Below are 19,370 nucleotides of genomic sequence, written 5' to 3'. Positions count from 1 at the left end.
TGGCATTTCGTCTTTTTGAACGAAATGCTGCTAGCACTGAATCCTCTCCCCATATAGCGATCAGATCCAGTACCTCCCATACGGTCCATGCTGGTGCTCTTTTTCGATTATCGGCCTGCATGGTTACCTGTGCTGATGAGCTGTCTGTGGTCACCTGTGCTCTCCTGTGCTGGGCAAACAGGAAATGAAATTCAAATGTTCGCGGGGCTTTTCCTGTCTACCTGGCCAGTGCATCCGAGTTTAGATTGGTGTCCAGCGCGGTCACAATGGTGCACTGTGGGATAGCTCCCGGAGGCCAATATCATCGAATTATAGCCACACTAACCCTAATTCGAAATGACAATATCGATTTTGGCGCTACTCCGCTCGTCGAGGTGGAGTACAGAAATCGATTTTAAGAGTCCTTTATTTCAAAATAAATGGCTTCACTGTGTGGATGGGTGAAGGGTTAATTCGATTTAACGCTGCCATATCCGAATTAAAGTCATAGTGTAGACCAGGCCTAAGTCTGGCTAACATAAAACTCAAACATTAAGGATAATTAGTCTCCTGGGAAGGGAGAGTACAAGTTCATAAGATCTTTTAAAAATGGTTTGAAGTAAGGATGGTAAAATGTAAGAACATAAGAACTGCCATACTGGGTCAGATCAATGGTCCATCTAGCCCAGTGTTCTATCTCCCACTGTGGCCAACAGCATACAGAACATTGCAATTTTTGAGAGTTACACACATCTTACCCTTCTGGCTTCTGGAAGCCAGAGGTTTAGGGATGCCACTAGCATTGGTTTCAGTAACGTAGCTAGGGTGGGAGCAGGGGGAGCGCCTGCTCCCCCGAGCCCAGAATTCTGCGCCGCTCCGTCTTTTGGCGGTCCTGCGTATGCGCCAAAATGCTGCTGAAAGACGGAGCGGTGCATGTGCAGGGCCGCCGAAATTATTCTTATTTCGGCAGCCCTGCACATGCGCCACTCCGTCCTTCGGAGGCTCTGCTCCAGACCCTGGCTCGCGGCACTCAGGACAGCACTCCAGCCGGTGGAGAGGGGCCGGGGGGCTCGCGGTGCTCCGGGCGGTGCTCCGGCTGCGGAAGCGGGGCCAGCACTCCGGCCGGGGGAGCGGGGTTGCAGGCTCCTGTTGTTCTGGCCGGCACTCCGGCTGGGAGAGCATGGCCAGGACTCAGGGCCTGAGAGCGTGGCCGGGGGTCTCGGCGGCCCGGACAGTGCTCCGGATGGGGAAGTGGGGCCCGCTCTCTTCTCTTGAGAGCGGGCCGCGGGCTCCCGTCACTCTGGCTGGGGCCGCGGGCTCCCGGCGCTCCCGCCAGCGCAGCGGGGCCGCGGGCTCCCAGCGCTCATCCGGCACTCCGGCCGTGAGAGCAGGGCTGGGACTCAGGGCGCTCTCCCCGGGACTACAGCCCTGAGTGCGTGGCCGGGGTCTCGGTGCCCCAGACAGCGCTCCGGATGGGGAAGCGGGGCTGGCGCTCTGCCCAGGGGAGTGGGGCCGCCAAAATAAGAATAATTTTGGTAGCCCTGCGCATGCATCACTCCGTCTTTCGGTGGCATTTCGGCGCATGTGCAGGGCCACTGAAATGCCGCCGAAGGACCGGCGCCTCTTTTCTCCACCGCTCCTCCTCGGCAGCAACCCTGGCTATGCCACTGATGGGGTTACATTGCTGACCAGCTTGGCTAAAGCCTTTGACAGACCTATCCTCCATGAACTTATCCAGTTCTTTTTTAAACTTTGTTATATTTCTGGCTGTCACAACATCCCATGAGTTCCCCAAGCTGATTGTGCGTTGTGTGAAAAATTACTTCCTCTTGTTTGTCTTAAACCTGCTACCTGTTATTTCATCAGATGACACCTGCTTTTTGTTTTGTGGGAAAGGAATAACACTTCTCTATTCATTTTTTCCACACAATTCAAGATTTTATAAATCTCTATCAGACCCCCGCCTTAATTGTCAATTTCCTAAGCTAAACTGCCTACTCTTTTTAGTCTTTCCTCACACAAAAGCAATTCCATACCTTTGATCATCTTTGCTGCCTTTCTCTGAATGTTTTCCAGTTCTACTGTATCCTTTTTGAGATGGGGTGACCAGAACTGGATACTGTATTCAAGATGTGGGCACACCATGGATTCATACAGTGGGATTATGACATTTTCGGTCTTATTTTCTATCCCTTTCCTAATAGTTCCTAACATTCTGTTAGCCTTTTTGACCACAGCTATACATTGAGCTGTAGTTTTCAGAGAACTATCCACGAGACTCCAAGATCTCTTTCTGGGATGGTAAAAGCTAATTTAGACCCTCTCCTTAGATATGTGTAGTTGAAATTATTTTTTCCGATGTGCACTACTTTGCATTTATCGATGTTGAATTTCATTTGCTATTTTGTTGCCCAGGCACCCAGTTTAGTGAGATCCCCCTGTAACTCTTTGCAGTCAGCTTTGGACTTAATTATGTTGAATAGTTTTGTATCATCTGAACTCTTTGCCACTTCACTGTGCATTCCCTTTTCCAGATCATTAATGAATTAACTTAACAGCACAGGTCCCAGTACAGAACCACGAGGGACCCTGCTGGTTACCTCTCTCCATTGTGAAAACTATTTATTCTAACCCTTTGTTTCCTATCTTTTAACCAGTTACTGATCCAAGAGAGAACCTTCCCTGTTATCCAATGATGACTTAGTTTCCTTAAGAGCCTTTGGTGAGGAACCTTGTCAAAGGCTTACTGAAAATCCAAGTATGCTACATTGACTGGATCACCCTTGTCCACATGCTTGTTGACACTCCCAAAGAATTCTAATGGATTGGTGAGGCACGACTTCCTTTTACAACAAACCATGTTCATCTACATGTCTGATAATTCTGCTCTTAGCTAGTTTCTAACAATTTGCCCGGTACTGAAATTAGGCTTATCGGCCTGTAATTGCCAGGATCGCCTCTAGAGCTCTTTTTAAAAATCAGCATTACACTACACTGTGGTCCCTTACATAATAACATACCGGTAGTGCACAGAAAAAACAGCTTGATCAATAAACATAGTTGTCAGGAATAGCTTTGATTACACCAGAGACAAGAAAAAAAATCTAAATGAACGGAAAGCAGGATAAAGGATTTTAACTTGAGCAACCTTTTATAATCAGTTCTATCTAGCAGCACAGCACTTCCTGGACTCCCAAACAACAGTCTGGATCTCCTCAGATAAGCATAAAACATTCTGTCCTAAAAATCTAACAGCCATAATGTCAGATAAAGAAAGGACCTGAAGTCTGGATACACTGAACTGTTGGGAAAGAATCTTTAACACAACAGGAGAGTGAATGGACGATCTTTGGAAAGAGCAAGAATTTCTAAGGACCAGGACTGCCTTTCCTACAGTGGTGCAACTAATATCACCCTGTCTCTGTTCTGCCTAATTTTCCTCAAGTCCTCCGGGAATTAAAGAAAATGGAGGAAACCACAAAGGGGCTCTTCCACCCGACCGCTATGACAGAGGCTTCATAGAGCTGGCTATACTGGCTCTGCGCAATCCAGGAAAGGCGCAAAGAGTCATCAGCAGATTGGAGGATCTTGCTCTTTGTGTACATTATGTTTAACCATTTCATGGCATATTAGGTCTTTATATGATGTCAAATTAGATTAATTTATGTTCTTGGAAGATGTAGAAAAAAATCAATACAAATTCAGAATGTTTTACTTAGATTAGAGTATTCCTTAAAAGGCTTTTAAGACCACTAGCTGTGAATATCAGAAAAGATGAAGTTTTTTTTTAAACCAATGATCCTTTAGTCATAAAAAACTTCAGCTACAAAAAGAACATAGCACATATTTTACATATATGCTTTCGGAAAGGGGGTGAGGGGGACTGAGAACAAGATTCAGAAAAAAAAAATAAACACTAATAACTTAATTAGAAGGTGATTTTAACATAAAGAAAGTATTTTGTGTACAATATAATGATGGACCTACATTCAATGGGTCAAAATTCATATATACATCCAACTCAAATTTGTCCCAAGAGAGATAGAGAGCTGAACAGCTGAAATGGCTATTGTATTAAAAACCTCTTCGTGGAATTTTGATTATGGACAAACCATAAAAAAATAGGAAAAAGGCAATTTGTTAAAAGGTCTTGTTAGTAATAAAAGTTTATGATACAGCAAATTTTAATACTATAATAAAATAATAATGTATGTAGTGTGCGCTGCAAATTTACACAGCACTTTTTCAACACAGAATAAGGACTCTGCCAGAAAGGACTTATAATTAATATGATTCACCTAATTTCTGTATTTGAAAACATTTATAAATGATATTTATTAATATCACTCTCCAAAAATACCCAAACCAAAGCCCCAGGTCTGCACTGTGATCTGTACAGGAGCACAAGTCTACTTGTATGGATCACCATGCAGAATAAGGGCCCAAGATGGTAAGGAGAACTACCTGGCCCTTTCCCGTGCTGCATCTTCCCGTGCTTTCTCTTTCTCCTGCCGCTGCTGTTCAATCCGAGCTTCTTGTTCTTTCCTTTTCATCAGCAGCTCTTCAACCCGGGCTTGGCGTTCTGCTTCCAGAGCTCTTTTACGCTCCTAATGATAGAAAAGTTATTTTCAGCTACTCACTTTTATTTACAAATTAACAATGGTATGAAATCATACTTTACCATCATTAAAGGCTCTAAGGACAAGATATGGACTGGACAGAAGCCTTGACGCCTGCACACAAAGATGCTCACAAATGCTACACACATATAAGCACCTAAATAATAATTTGAATGTGCAATTGTATGCACTCCTATAGGCAGTAAATGGGTATACATTTTTGTTTGCACATGAAAGACTCTATTCACTCAATAACTGACTCAAACAAGACTGACCAAGTAACAGTAACATTTGGGTATATTCTACACATCTTAGAGGTTGAAGACTGTATGCTATAAAAACAAAATACCCTCTCAAAGAACTCCAAAGTCTTTGAGCATGATCCTAGAAGCATTTTGCCTGTTAACTTAAGGACTGGATATGCAATCTTTACATCTATTAAGAACAAACAACTTATCTATGGTTTTGATTTTACACTAATAAAAGTCAGGAAATTCAAAGTCATAATGACAACAGAAGCCATAACTCAGCCCCCTTTTCACATTTATAATATTTTGTGTTACTACTTATGGTGTTAGTTTTAATGTCTTAATATACATGTGCAATGTGGCTGGGTTATGGTTACTGTGGGAACCATAAATGATTATTCTAACTTGTATGTGTATAAAATTTCAATAACATTGCATGAATGCATTTAATTTTCTTCTTTTAAAAAAGGTAAACAAGAAAAGTAACCGCATGCTTGACTGTGATTGTACAATTAAATAAATGCACAAAAGCGCGAACTGCCATATGAAATATACAAAGTGCATCATGGGGCACTGCAGAAAAGACTGCAACAATGCTGGACCTCCCCAACGCAACTCTGTAAGGGTATGTCTATGCTGCAATGTAAGCCTGGGCTCAGACTCAGCTTGGAGCCCAAACCCCGCTTCAGCCTACACACAAATCTCTCAGACTCAGGCTTGGATCTAGGATCCTGGGACTATTTGGGGCTGGAGGGTTCAAGGCCGAGTCAGTCTGGGACCCAGGGTTCGAGCCCTATTGCTTTGCAGAGTAGATGTAGCCCCATTGACGCAGGTCCTGGGAGTCCGCCAAAAGTATCCCACAGTCCCATGACCCAACTTCCTTTGTCCTCTCTATTCTGAGAATCTCCAGTTGACTCCAAGGAAACAGTAGCAGCCCTTTTTGGTGTAGTGCAGCAGCTCGGTAAGTTAGTGTTTAACCTTTTCATTGTCCTCTGAACACTGAGCTGCAAACACGCCATCAGACAGCCTTCTGTATTTGCAATGTGCTGTGCACAGAAATAGCACTGTAGGAGGCTGAGGGTTTTAGTCTTTAGTTAGGCAAAGGGATCTGTGGACAGAAAGGAATGGTGGTGGCATGTGGGACTGTAAGACTGCTTGGAGGATTTCCTCTAGCTGGGACTGAGAGGGGCCTAGAGCCCCTGATGAGGGGCCCATCAGGGCAGGACTAGAGAAGTGGCAGGTACTCAAGGGAGCAAAAGCAGGCTGAGACCACAGAAAAACAGGCTGCAGGCACAAAGGAGTGACTGAAGACATGAAGAGTCCCAACTAACCAGTATTTGTATAAACAGCCCTGTACAGCTTTTAACAATCAAATTTTTTCCAACTTCCTGAAGCATTATAAAGAAGCTATCTGTGGAATCTTGCTTTTTTGTAATTCAGTATAGGAGATAAATCAAAATGTTCATACATTATGTAATCATAACTAAGAGCAAATTTGCTGCTTTTATTGTATTTTTGCAACTATTTTTTTCACTTGAAAAGTTACATTATACCTGAACAGCTTCATCACGTGCTTGCTTTTCTTCCTGCCTCCGTTGGCGTTCTTCCTGTAATTCATTTAGTCTTTGTTCATACTCTTTTAGTTTGGACAACACATCATGACGTTTATTTTGGGCTTCTAAGGTGTTTATAAATGCAATTTCATTTACCTGCAATTAAACCAAAACGTACAAGACATTTGAAGAGTTAAAGGAACATTCTCCATTTAGTGGCGTCTATCCCAGGTACATTTTTAACATTTGCGGATAAGAGGTTTGCAATCACAGTGTATGTATCCTTTCCCATGTCCCTGGTTTTTCATCAAAGATTCTCATTTTTAGTCTCAATCTGATGCTATCCTTTGTTAAGGATTTGGATATACATGAGAAAAAATAGGCATATTTTAAAATAATTTACCTAGATTATCCTACACATCAAGAACTACTATAAACTAAACCTCTATTTTTTATAAGGCCCTGATTTAGAAAGGTACTAAAGCAGATGCCTACCTTTACTCACGAGTAGCTCCACTGAATTTAATGGGACTGTTCACATTTTTAAGTACTTTGCTGAATATCTTTAATCATCTTTTTAAAATTAAATTTACTTTAGACTGTAATACCAACTAACAGTCTCTGGGTTGCAACCAATCTCATATACTAACATAACATTTTAGGTTTGGGTTTTTTTTAATAAAAACATAGGTCCCTTTCAAGCATTTACTCGTGTTTCACTTTACACATGTGAGTAGTCCCACTGATTTCAATTTAAATGTTTGTAGGATTGGGTCTATATAATGCAATCCCTTATCTGACAGCTGCACCAACTAGGATTATTGTTAAAAGTCCACAGAGAGAAAGCATTATTTAGGCCCAGATACTGAAACTGGATTTACATGGGCAGACCCTCCTCCCCATCTAGAACAGGCCCTAGGCATTTTGTTGGCCAGGGCAGAAAACATTTTCGGTACCCCCATCCCTTCTAAGCAGCTGAGCAAAGAAAGGCTGGTCAATCTGCGGAGCAAATAAATGAAGCGCTGCAGGGATGCAAGGATCAGACCGTCGATATCCAGTTGCAAGATCAGGGCCCTAAGTAGTTAAAACAAAGCACTGGGAGTCAAGAGACTTAGGTTCTGTTTCTTTCTCTGTCAGACTTGCAAGTCATTTAACCTATGTGCCTCAATTCTTCTATCTGCAAAACGGGGATAGGAATAGCTACCTCACAACAGCATTATGGAGCTTAATTCACTGCCATTTGTAAAGTATTCAGATATTCTTAGCTCAAAGGCATTACAAAAATTATATTTATTCCTACTACAGAGTTGCACACTTCAGTACATAAGAAACGAAGCATGAGGGTTAATATTCCTTATAATTTTTTTTATCTCAGTGTAACTGAGGACAACATATTCAAATAAGTAAAGGATCACATACTTTGTTACTTCTGTAGGCTGAGCCATACACCCAATGAGAACAGCAAGTTAAGCTGCAGTTTATAATATGTGTAGGAAGCAGCAAGGGGTACTAGAGTGATTTCTCTGCTTGAAGCATGAAATGGGCACTCTGTGAGCCTTACTTTCCTGTCACGTCCACCAATAGAAATCAGATTTTTCTGATTTTCACCAAAACTAATAGGGTTCTGCCAATTGACGCCCAGATGATTCCCTGAAATTTTTGAATTAATCAGATGCAGTGTTTGCAAGCAAGTTGAATTGAGGGCCTTGCTTTCCTCACACATGATTTGTTTAACAGGGTAGCCCAAGGAGTATAAACAAGCAATCAAGAAATGGGATAAGCTATCAAGAAAAAGTTAAATTTAGGCTTAATATCAGGAAAATCTTCCCAATAATGAAACGCATTGGACTGTGGAAATTTTCTCAGGGTAAGTTAGAGAGGCCACATAATTTGAGAAATTTAAAACAAGAATAGATAGTGCACTAGCCCAGGGGTCGGCAACCTCTGGCATGTGGCTCGCCAGGGTAAGCACCCTGGTGGGCCGAACCAGTTTGTTTACCTGCCGCCTCCACAGGTTTGGCCGATCGTGGCTCCCACTGGCCGTAGTTCGCCGCTCTGGGCCAATGGGGGTGACGGGAAGCCGCAGCCAGCACATCCCTCGGCCCACGCCGCTTCCCGCAGCCCCCATTGGCCCAGAGTGGCAAACCGGGGCCACTGGGAGCCATGATTGGCCGAACCTGTGGAGGCGGCAGGTAAACAAACTTGTCTGGCCCGCCAGGGTGCTTACCCTGGCGAGCCGCGTGCCAGAGGTTGCCAACCCCTGCACTAGCCAATACACTCACGTGAGTAAAGTTATGCATGTGCATGAGTGTTTGTAGGATCAGGGCCCATATGATTCATTCAGTCTTTTCCACCTTTTACTTTGAAAATTGTATGTATTTATAGATTTATTAAATTCTGATATTTACCTCACAAAATGGAATGTTTTAAAAGTGGGTATATACATATTTGTAATTAAGGAAAATATATCAAGCTCAATAGTCTTTTTCTTTCATACCTTGTTACGATCTATTTCATAAATCCATATTTACTATTTTATTGATCCACAGAAGAACAGTACATAACATTTTAATTCTAAAATTGCCATTGATAAATAACTCATGAAAAATTGATGCATAGGAGCCAATTTTGAAGTGCTTTTCAGATATTTTAATTTTTAAATAATTAAATATATGCAAAATTTTAAGCTTTGTATTCCCAGTGCTATACAATCATTATTTTATTTTAAATTATTTGAAATAAGTGTAATTTTTACCCTCTCTGCATACTCAAAAACTGCTGAAAAGATTTTGGTGAACCTTAATACATATATACACGTAATATTTGCATCACGGTGAATGTTTCAGAAAGGTATATGCAACTGAGAAAAGGCAAACTATTATTTAATCTTAAATAAAATATATTTCAGAAGGAAAGTTATTGAGGAAAAAAATCACAAAAAGTTATTAGCATTGACAAAACACATTAGGAAATACTGAATATAAAAGAGAGTTCATTGTCATACACAACCTATTACATTTGTGTGAATCCATAAAAGGATAGTGCAGATGTAAATCTGTGGAACTAATAAGAGGCCAAACAAAAGGTAGATTTTTCTGCTTTGTTTACTGACTGGAATACATTTACAGAATTGATTTTGTAGTTCAGTGAACAGCAAGCAGTGGGAATTTGGAAAACCAATTGGGTAGCAACAGTCATCATGGTCTTTTAACTGTACTACACATCAGCTAGTATTTCTGTAAACCCAATTAACCTTGGGCTTGTCTACACTTACATTTTACAGCGCTCTAACTTGCTGACTCAAGGGTGTGAAAAATCACCCCCCGAGCGCAGCAAATCTGAGCGCTTTAAAGTGCTAGTGTAGACAGACTCTGGAGGTGGATTACCAGGAGCGCTGGGAGAGCTCTCTCCCAGCACTCTCGTGCAACCACACTCACACTTCAAAGCGCTGCCGCAGGAATGCTCCAGTGGCAGTGCTTTGAAGTTTCCAGTGTAGACATATCCCTTGATCTTCAAGAACAAAAGAACCACAAGAGGCAGCAGACTGCACACATTAAACACACGCAACACTTCAAACATCTGCTTAGTTGGGATTATGTTAAGTGTGATTTAGTTAATATGATTACAGAAGTCACGCTGGTTTAATGAAATAATAATGAAGGTAAATGTGTTAGACTGAATTAGATAGTTTAGAATAGAGTCTGGACTAAGTGACAGAAACAACCATTAAGTTAAACTGCTAAACCAATTTTGTCATGATTATGATAATTAACAAGGTTGAAAAGGTGTATAAATCACAGTTCAGATACAGAGCTTCACTACATGTAAAACACAGCATTTAGTAGTAAGAGGACATCTTTGTTACAGAAGAAAGGAGCTTTAAAATAAATTCTTCTTCTAAGTTACTTTATTAACAGTTCTTCAATAAACTAAAACAAAAAGCATTTATCAGCAACTACCACCTTAGTTCAAGTCAATAAACCATTGATATGTTTTGTCTATCTTCCTAGAATAAATACACTATGCCAAATACTTAGTCCTGCCATGACTGTAGGGAAGTGAACTAGATGACCTCTCAAGGTCCCTTCCGGTCCTATGATTCTATTATAAGGTCTCTGAGCTCTCCAATATTTAACAACATTACTAATGCCTTACTGATTTAAAAAAAAACAAAAACGCTAAAAACACAACCATCAGTGCATTTAATTAATGTAAAAAATTAACATTCTAATCTACATTCTTGTTTCTTCAGCGAGGTACTTCACAGACCCAGGAGGTAAGTACATTTTAAAGCGTGATAAGTCTATATTGGGGGCTCTCAATCATGTTCAGTGCACTAGTCATGAGTCACTACTTTACTTGTGTTTGGGATTCCAGTCATATCTAAATCCAAACCACTGGGAAGGAACAGTGGGTTAGTATGAACATGTGATATACGTTTACAGGACTCCATTTAAAGGGCCAGACTGTCCCTTAGTCCTAGCGTGGGGGTGTAGCATAGAAAGAGCACAATGAGCTTTCCCCACTTTGCACATCCCATGCAAAGCTACAGGGACAATTGGAATTAAAAGGACAGGCGCCTTCTGTGAAGCTTCAGGGGTGCAAATTACCGAAAAAGCCATTATGTGTAGAGGGGAGTGTACTATGCACTATCCAAAGGCTGGCAAGAGCATTACTTGCTCTTTATTCAAATCTCTCCTTAAAACATATTTCTTCCACTAAGCTTAGCAATGATAGTTCACCCATGAAGGGATTTTTTTTAAAGGAAAACTTTCACCATTTTGAAACTGAACCTTATCTGCTTGACTGGTGATCATATGTCTGATACATATTGCCTTCATATATCTGATAGAGAGATCATGTATAGTGCTGAGCACACTCAACAAATAATAAATGTTTTTCTATACAGACATCTTACCTTTGCTTCTTCCTCTTGTGCTTTTTTCACAATTGCTTGTAACTGCACTTCACGTTTAAATTCAGCATGGAGTAATTTTTCCTCCATCATCCTGCGTCTCTGGTCCAGTAATTCTTCTTTCCACTTTCGCACATCTTTCTCCTACACACAGTGAGTTAGTACATTATTAATACAGCAGTTAATGTCTGAATTTTCCCTGGTATTTTCTACTTTGTAACCTTTATCTACACTTGTGACAGTACAAAGTTAAGCTATCCTGCAAAACCCTGCAGTAATTTCAGGCTAGCTCAAAGAGAACTGAGTCAAAAAATGCTAAAATTAAGTGAGCTCTTTTGATATGTCCAAGTATTTAGAGCGCTTTCTCTGAGTAAAAAGGACTTAGTGTGAGATTTTCTCATAAATCTCACAGCGCTTAATGATTTGGCAATAACTCTTCGTTTAATGATGTCAACACTATTTTACAAGTCCAGTGCAATATTGTACGCAGTATGACAAAAGCCTTTTGATTCAGGTAATATAACAGACTCAAAAGGAGCCCTCAGACAGGGAGCAGATCAGGCCCTTCTGATGAAGCCAATCCCTAGAAGCATCAGGGACTCCTGCAGTAACAGCTTGGAGCAGCACAGAAAGGAGAGGTATCTGCACAGCCACTGGATGCAAGCAATATCAGAAGACTGCTTTTTACAATCTGAACTATAGACATAATTTTCTTACTGATGGCTGGTTGCTCACCCCAATCTCCTCTTATCCCTCTCCTGCACAGTCCTATATCTACCAGTGACCTCTCCATTTTTCCTTCCTTTCCCGTACCCATCTCTCCATCCCCAACAATGTCCCTCTTCCCTTTTATTCTGTATTCACCATTTCATTCCCCTTGCCCTTGTCTGGCTCCCAAAACAGACAGACAGACAGACAGATGAAAATGAACTAACAAGATGCATGCACATCATCACTCTGATCAGTGGTTTGTGTGTTTTTTATCCCCCTCCCCGGTCTTTTTTCTGTTGCTTCTCTTTTAACACTGGAGGAAGACACATAGCACAATGGGAGCCCAATCTAGAATGAGACTTTGGGTAACATAAATAATAATAATATACAAGCCTCCTAGAAAGTCAGGTCAATTGTGTCATGCACTACGATTCTGCTAACTCAGACCCAGAAGACAAGGTTCATTCTGAAGTTAGCTCTGAACTTAATGAACTTTTAGGACCATGTGAACAAAATATACTCTTCTAAATTAAAATAAACTCGATCTTTTTAACTATAGAAAGCTTACCCGCTCCATCAGTTTTTGAAGCTTTAGCGTTTTCTCTTCACGTAACTTTTCTCTCAGCTGTTGAGCTTTCATCTGTTTCTCCTCATGTTTCTTTTTGGATTCTGCTATTGTTCTTTTAATATAAACATAATAAAATAAGCCAATGAGACAAAGAACTGAGATTGACAATCCTATAAGCAATTTAGCTGTCCAAATATCTTTAGGAAAGTAAAAAAAGCATTATACTGCTGAAATGTAACTTATTTGATTTAATCTCATTTATAAGTGTTTGATTAACATATTTAATATTATCCCTGTTCTGTTCTTTCAATCTCAGAACATTTTATCATTTGAACTACTGTATAATACAGTACAAATGTAACAAACTTTATAACAATAATAACCAGCTCTTATATAAAGTTTTTTTCCCTCCACAAATTACAAAGCACTTTATAAAGAAGACAAGAAATTATTAACATAAAAACTTCTTGCAACAGTTGAATCTATTTCTATTTTGGCTATTCAAGTCAGCTGAAAATTCCAAGACCTTTTGCGAGATGGTGAAGAGAGTTTCTCATGCATATGTATTCCATGGCCTGGTGGACGCGCAGGTTCTTCTTCCACTATATCACCCCATGAATTATTTTGACGCCATGATTCACGAGCTGCACAGAAAGGAAACAATCACTTACATAATTTAAAATATAATTTCCAACAATATCCAAATAACATCATTCTGAACTTCTCAATGATTTGGGAGTCATTTCTATTCCAAATGCATAACTGAGTATTAAAAGAAAGTCTCTTTCCTAAACTGTTATTTTGTGTGTTTAGATGAATACATAAATCTTTACCTTCATAATCTGCCAGGACATCATTCCAGTCCATAGACATGCCACAGAAAGATATACTTCCACTGCCCATGCTAGCCTGAAATTTCATAAAATGATCCATGAAATCAAAACACGTCTTTTACACAACCCTATACTAGCAAAAGGGTGGATTTTATAATGCTGTACAAACTTAGACTAAAGCTTAAGGGCAATTAAAAGAGAAACCCCTGCAGAAATAGAGTGAATCCTAAGATAAGTCAATTTTTATGTAATTTTTAATTGCAGAATAATGTCTTAATTACAAATGACAGCTCCAGCTGCTACTAAGCATTTTACATCTCTGAAGACTAATAAACTACCATAAAAAGAACAGGAGTACTTGTGGCACCTTAGAGACTAACAAATTTATTAGAGCATAAGCTTTCGTGGACTATAGCCCACTTCTTTGGATGCATATAGAGTGAAACATATATTGAGGAGATATATATACACACATACAGAGAGCATGAACAGGTGGGAGTTGTCTTACCAACTCTGAGAGGCCAATTAAGTAAGAGAAAAAAACTTTTGAAATGATAATCAAGCAAGCCCAGTACAGACAGTTTGATAAGAAGTGTGAGAATACTTACAAGGGGAGATAGATTCAATGTTTGTAATGGCTCAGCCATTCCCAGTCCTTATTCAATCCTGAGTTGATTGTATCTAGTTTGCATATCAATTCCAGCTCAGCAGTCTCTCGTTGGAGTCTTTTTTTGAAGTTTTTCTGTTGTAAAATAGCCACCTGCAGGTCTGTCATAGAATGACCAGACAGGTTAAAGTGTCTGGTCATTAAGAATTAAGAATGAGCTCTCAAAACTGGATACTCTCATAAAAAAACAACCTTCCACACAAACTTCCTCATGGATAGACTTTACAAGACAAACTTTGCCTCTCTACAAAGGAAAAAGGACACTAAACTATCTAAACTGCTACATGCCACAAGCAGCCACAACAGTAGTTCCCTTAACCCACCCAGCAATATTGTTAATCTTTCCAGCTACACTCTTAGCCCAGCAGAAGAGTCTATCCTATCTCGGGGCCTCTCCTTTTGTCCGTCCAGACCCATGAACATGATACAGTTCTGCGGTGACCTAGAATCCTACTTTCGACATCTCCGACTCAAAGAATATTTCCAACATACCTCTGAACAGCATACTAACCCACAGAATCCCCCCTACCAGCACTACAATAAAAAGGATTCTGAGTGGACTCTTCCGGACGGTCGAAACAACAGACTGGATTTCTACATAGATTGTTTCCGTCAACGTGCAAAGGCTGAAATTGTGGAAAAGCAACATCACTTGCCCCATAACCTCAGCCATGCTGAACACAACACCATCTACAGCCTCAGAAACAACCCTGACGACATAATCAATAAGGCTGACAAAGGAGGTGCTGTCGTCATCATGAATAAATTGGAATATGACCAAGAGGCTGCTAGACAGCTCTCTAACACCACATTCTACAGGCCATTATCCTCTGATCCCACTGAGGATTACCTAAAGAAACTACACCATCTGCTAAAAAAACTCCCTGACAAAGCACAGGAACAAATCTGTACAGACACATGCCTAGAACCCCGACCAGGGGTATTCTATTTGCTACCCAAGATCCATAAACCTGGAAATCCTGGACGCCCCATCATCTCAGGCCTTGGCACCCTAACATCAGGCTTGTCTGGTTATGTGGACTCTCTCCTCAGACCCTACGCTACCAGCACTCCCAGCTATCTTCGAGACACCACTGACTTCCTGAGGAAACTACAATCCATCGGTGATCTTCCAGAAAACACCATCCTAGCCACTATGGACGAAGAAGCCCTTTACACCAATATTCCATACAAAGATAGACTACAAGCTATCAGGAACAGTATCCCTGATAATGTCACAGCTAACCTGGTGGCTGAACTGTGTGACTTTGTCCTCAGCCACAACTATTTCACATTTGGGGACAATATATACCTTCAAGTCAGCGGCACTGCTATGGGTACCCGCATGGCCCCACAGTATGCCAACATTTTTATGGCTGACTTAGAACAACGCTTCCTTAGCTCTCGTCCCCTAACGTCCCTACTCTACTTGCACTACATTGATGACATCTTCATCATCTGAACCCATGGAAAAGAAGCCCTTGAGGAATTTCACCATGATTTCAATAATTTCCATCCCACCATCAACCTCAGCCTAGATCAATCCACACAAGCGGTCCATTTCCTGAACACTACTGTGCTAATAAGCGATGGTCACATAAATACCACCCTATACCGGAAACCTACTGACCGCTTCACTTACCTACATGCCTCCAGCTTCCATCCAGGACACACCACACGATCCATTGTCTACAGCCAAGCTCTAAGATATAACTGCATTTGCTCCAATCCCTCAGATAGAGACCAGCATCTACAAGATCTCTATCAAGCATTCTTAAAACTACAATACCCACCTGCTGAAGTGAAAAAACAGATTGACAGAGCCAGACGAGTACCCAGAAGTCACCTCCTACAAGACAGGCCCAACAAAGAAAATAACAGAACACCACTAGCTGTCACCTTCAGCCCCCAACTAAAACCTCTCCAGCGCATCATCAGAGATCTACAACCTATCCTGAAAGATGATCCTTTACTCTCACAGATCTTGGGAGACAGACCTGTCCTCGCTTACAGACAACCCCCCAACCTAAAGCAAATACTCACCAGCAACCACACATCACTGAACAAAACCACTGACCCAGGAACCTATCCTTGTAACAAAGCCCGATGCCAACTCTGTCCACATATCTATTCAAGTGACATCATCATAGGACCTAATCACATCAGCCATACCATCAGGGGCTCGTTCACCTGCACATCTACCAATGTGATATATGCCATCATGTGCCAGCAATGCCCCTCTGCCATGTACATTGGCCAAACCGGACAGTCTCTGCAAAAGAATTAATGGACACAAATCTGACATCAGGAATCATAATACTCAAAAACCAGTGGGAGAACACTTTAACCTGTCTGGTCATTCAAGGTCAGACCTGCGGGTGGCTATCTTACAACAGAAAAACTTCAAAACCAGACTCCCAACGAGAGACTGCTGAGCTGTAATTGATATGCAAACTAGACACAATCAACTCAGGATTGAATAAGGACTGGGAATGGCTGAGCCATTACAAACATTGAATCTATCTCCCCTTGTAAGTATTCTCACACTTCTTATCAAACTGTCTGTACTGGGCTAGCTTGATTATCACTTCAAAAGTTTTTTTCTCTTACTTAATTGGCCTCTCAGAGTTGGTAAGACAACTCCCACCTGTTCATGCTCTCTGTATGTGTGTATATATATCTCCTCAATATATGTTTCACTCTATATGCATCCAAAGAAGTGGGCTGTAGTCCACGAAAGCTTATGCTCTAATAAATTTGTTAGTCTCTAAGGTGCCACAAGTACTCCTGTTCTTTTTGCGGATACAGACTAACACAGCTGCTACTCTGAAATCTGTAAACTACCATAAAGTCCTACAACCTGTTTACTGAATCCTGAGTTTTGTATTATAGTTATTATGAGTTTCACAGAACTGTCCAAATGCCCCAGTAGGGACTGGGACTCCACTCTGCTGGGTACTATATAAACATAGTCCCTACCCTAAAGTGCTCATAAGCGAAGGATACAGTCCTGCAAATATACATGAATCACTTTACTCAGATGAGTAGTCTCACTCAATTAAATTCTATGGAAAATCACTCAAATGTGTATTTCTAGGATTGTGCCCTAAATAATTAATCTCTATGTTTTCAAAATGATGTGTGAAGTTTTAGCTATCTAATTCCCATAGTCACTTACAGCCTCTTTCTGCTACCGCCAGTCACACTGAGTAGTACTCTTCTTCATGAGTGGACACATAACCCTGGTCTACACTATGAGTTAAGGTCAAATTTAGTAGCGTTAGATCGATTTAACCCTGCACCTGTCCACATGACGAAGCCATTTTTGTCGACTTAAAGGGGTCTTAAAATAGATTTCTGTACTCCTCCCTGACGAGGGGATTAGCGCTGAAATCGACATCGCCGGGTCAAATTTGGGGGTAGTGTTGATGCAATTTGACAGTATTGGCCTCCGGGAGCTATCCCAGGTGCTCCATTGTGACCACTCTGGACAGCACTCTCAACTCAGATGTACTGGCCAGGAAGACAGGAAAAGCCCCGCAAACTTTTGAATTTCATTTCCCTGTTTGGCCAGCGTGGCAAGCTGATCAGCACAGGTGACCATGCAGAGCTCATCAGCAGAGGTGACCATGGAGTCCCAGAATCGCAAAAGAGCTCCAGCATGGACCGAACGGGAGGTACTGGATCTGATCACTGTATGGGGAGACGAATCTGTGCTATCAGAACTCAGTTCCAAAAGACGAAATGCCAAAATATTTGAAAAATACTCCAAGGGCATGAAGGACAGAGGCTATAACAGGGACCCGCAGCAGTGCCACGTGAAACATAAGGAGCTCAGGCAAGCCTACCAAAAAATCAAAGAGGCAAATGGCTGTTCCGGGTCAGACCCCCAGACATGCCGCTTCTATCATAAGCTGCATGCAATTCTAGGGGGTGCCCCTACAACTACCCCATCCCTGTATGTGGACTCCTGCAAGGGAGTCTCACGTAACAGGGATGAGGATTTTGAGGACAAGGAATATGAGGAAGAGGAGGAGGAGGTTGAAGATAGCGCACAGCAGGCAAGCGGAGAAACCGTTCTCCCCGACAGCCAGGAACTGTTTATCACCCTGGAGACATTATCCTCCCAACCCGGGCTCCCGGACCTTGAAGGCAGAGAAGGCACCTCTGGTGAGTGTACCTTTGTAAATATAATACATGGTTTAAAAGCAAGTGTGTTTAATGATTAATTTGCCATGAAGACTTGGGATGTATTTGCGGCCAGTAAAGCTACTGGAATGCTATCAAGCAACATCCATTCTTTATCTCTCTCGGTTATCCTCAGGAGAGTGATATCATTCATAGTCACCTGTTTGAAATAGGGGAATTTTATTAAGGGGACATTCAGAAGTAGCCGTTTCTGCTGGGCTGTGTACCTGTGGCTGAAAAGAAATCATCCCCGCTGTTAGCCACGTGGTGGGGGGAGGGGTGAAGTGATCATCCCAGAGAATTGGGTATGAGGGGAGGTTTAGTTGGGTTTGTGCTGCACGTTAACCCAAAAACCAATGCCCCTCCTTTTAAATGGCCAACCCAACTCTCCCTTTTTTTCCTCCTGCAGCTGCAAATGTTTCAACGCTCCCCCTATCATCTCCGTCCCAGAGGCTAGCGCAGATAAGAAGGCGAAAAAACGCACTTGCAGTAAAATGTTCTCTGAGCTCATGCAGTCCTCCCGCACTGAAAGAGCCCAGCAGAATGCGTGGAGGCAGACAATGTCAGAGACCAAGAAAGCACAAAATGAACGCGAGGACAGGAGGGACGCACGAGAGGATAGATGGCTGGAGTAAGAGGATAGATGGCGGCAGCATGATGAGAGGAGGCAGGATGCAATGCTGAGGCTACTGAAGGATCAAACTGACATGCTTCGGCGTATGGTTGAGGTGCTGGAAAGGCAGCAGGAGCACAGACTGACACTGCAGCCCCTGTATAACCAACCGCCCTCCTCCCCAAGTTCCATAGCCTCCTCACCCAGACGCCCAAGAACACCGGGCCGGGGTGGGGGTGCGCAGAATTCAACCACTCCACCCCAGAGGACTGCCCAAGCAACAGAAGGCTGGCATTCAATAAGTTTTGAAGTGCAATGTGACCTTGTCCTTCCCTCCTCCACCATCCCACTTGATGCTTCCCTCCTCCACCACCCCTCCTGGACTACCTTGGCAGTTATCCCCCTATTTGTGTGACAAATGAATAAAGAATGCATGAACTTGAAACAACGACTTTATTGCCCCTGCAAGCGGTGAT

The 19,370-nt window shown here is 41.9% G+C and overlaps 1 protein-coding gene across 1 annotated transcript in view; it reads right to left on the bottom strand.

Moving 5' to 3' along the window:
- Positions 1–19,370, bottom strand: part of SCAPER (S-phase cyclin A associated protein in the ER) — a gene marked incomplete in the record, with an annotated part of 368,987 nt that overhangs the window by 228,921 nt on the left and 120,696 nt on the right. Inside the window, 6 exon segments of the mRNA XM_034784768.1 lie at positions 4,444–4,586; positions 6,400–6,555; positions 11,318–11,458; positions 12,594–12,705; positions 13,120–13,237; positions 13,427–13,502. Of these exon segments, the coding sequence (XP_034640659.1) occupies positions 4,444–4,586; positions 6,400–6,555; positions 11,318–11,458; positions 12,594–12,705; positions 13,120–13,237; positions 13,427–13,502 (746 nt within the window).

The sequence above is a fragment of the Trachemys scripta genome, chromosome 10 (assembly GCF_013100865.1).
Source record: "Trachemys scripta elegans isolate TJP31775 chromosome 10, CAS_Tse_1.0, whole genome shotgun sequence".
Classification (NCBI taxonomy): domain Eukaryota; kingdom Metazoa; phylum Chordata; order Testudines; family Emydidae; genus Trachemys; species Trachemys scripta.
This window is presented reverse-complemented; position numbering and strand designations above follow the sequence as displayed.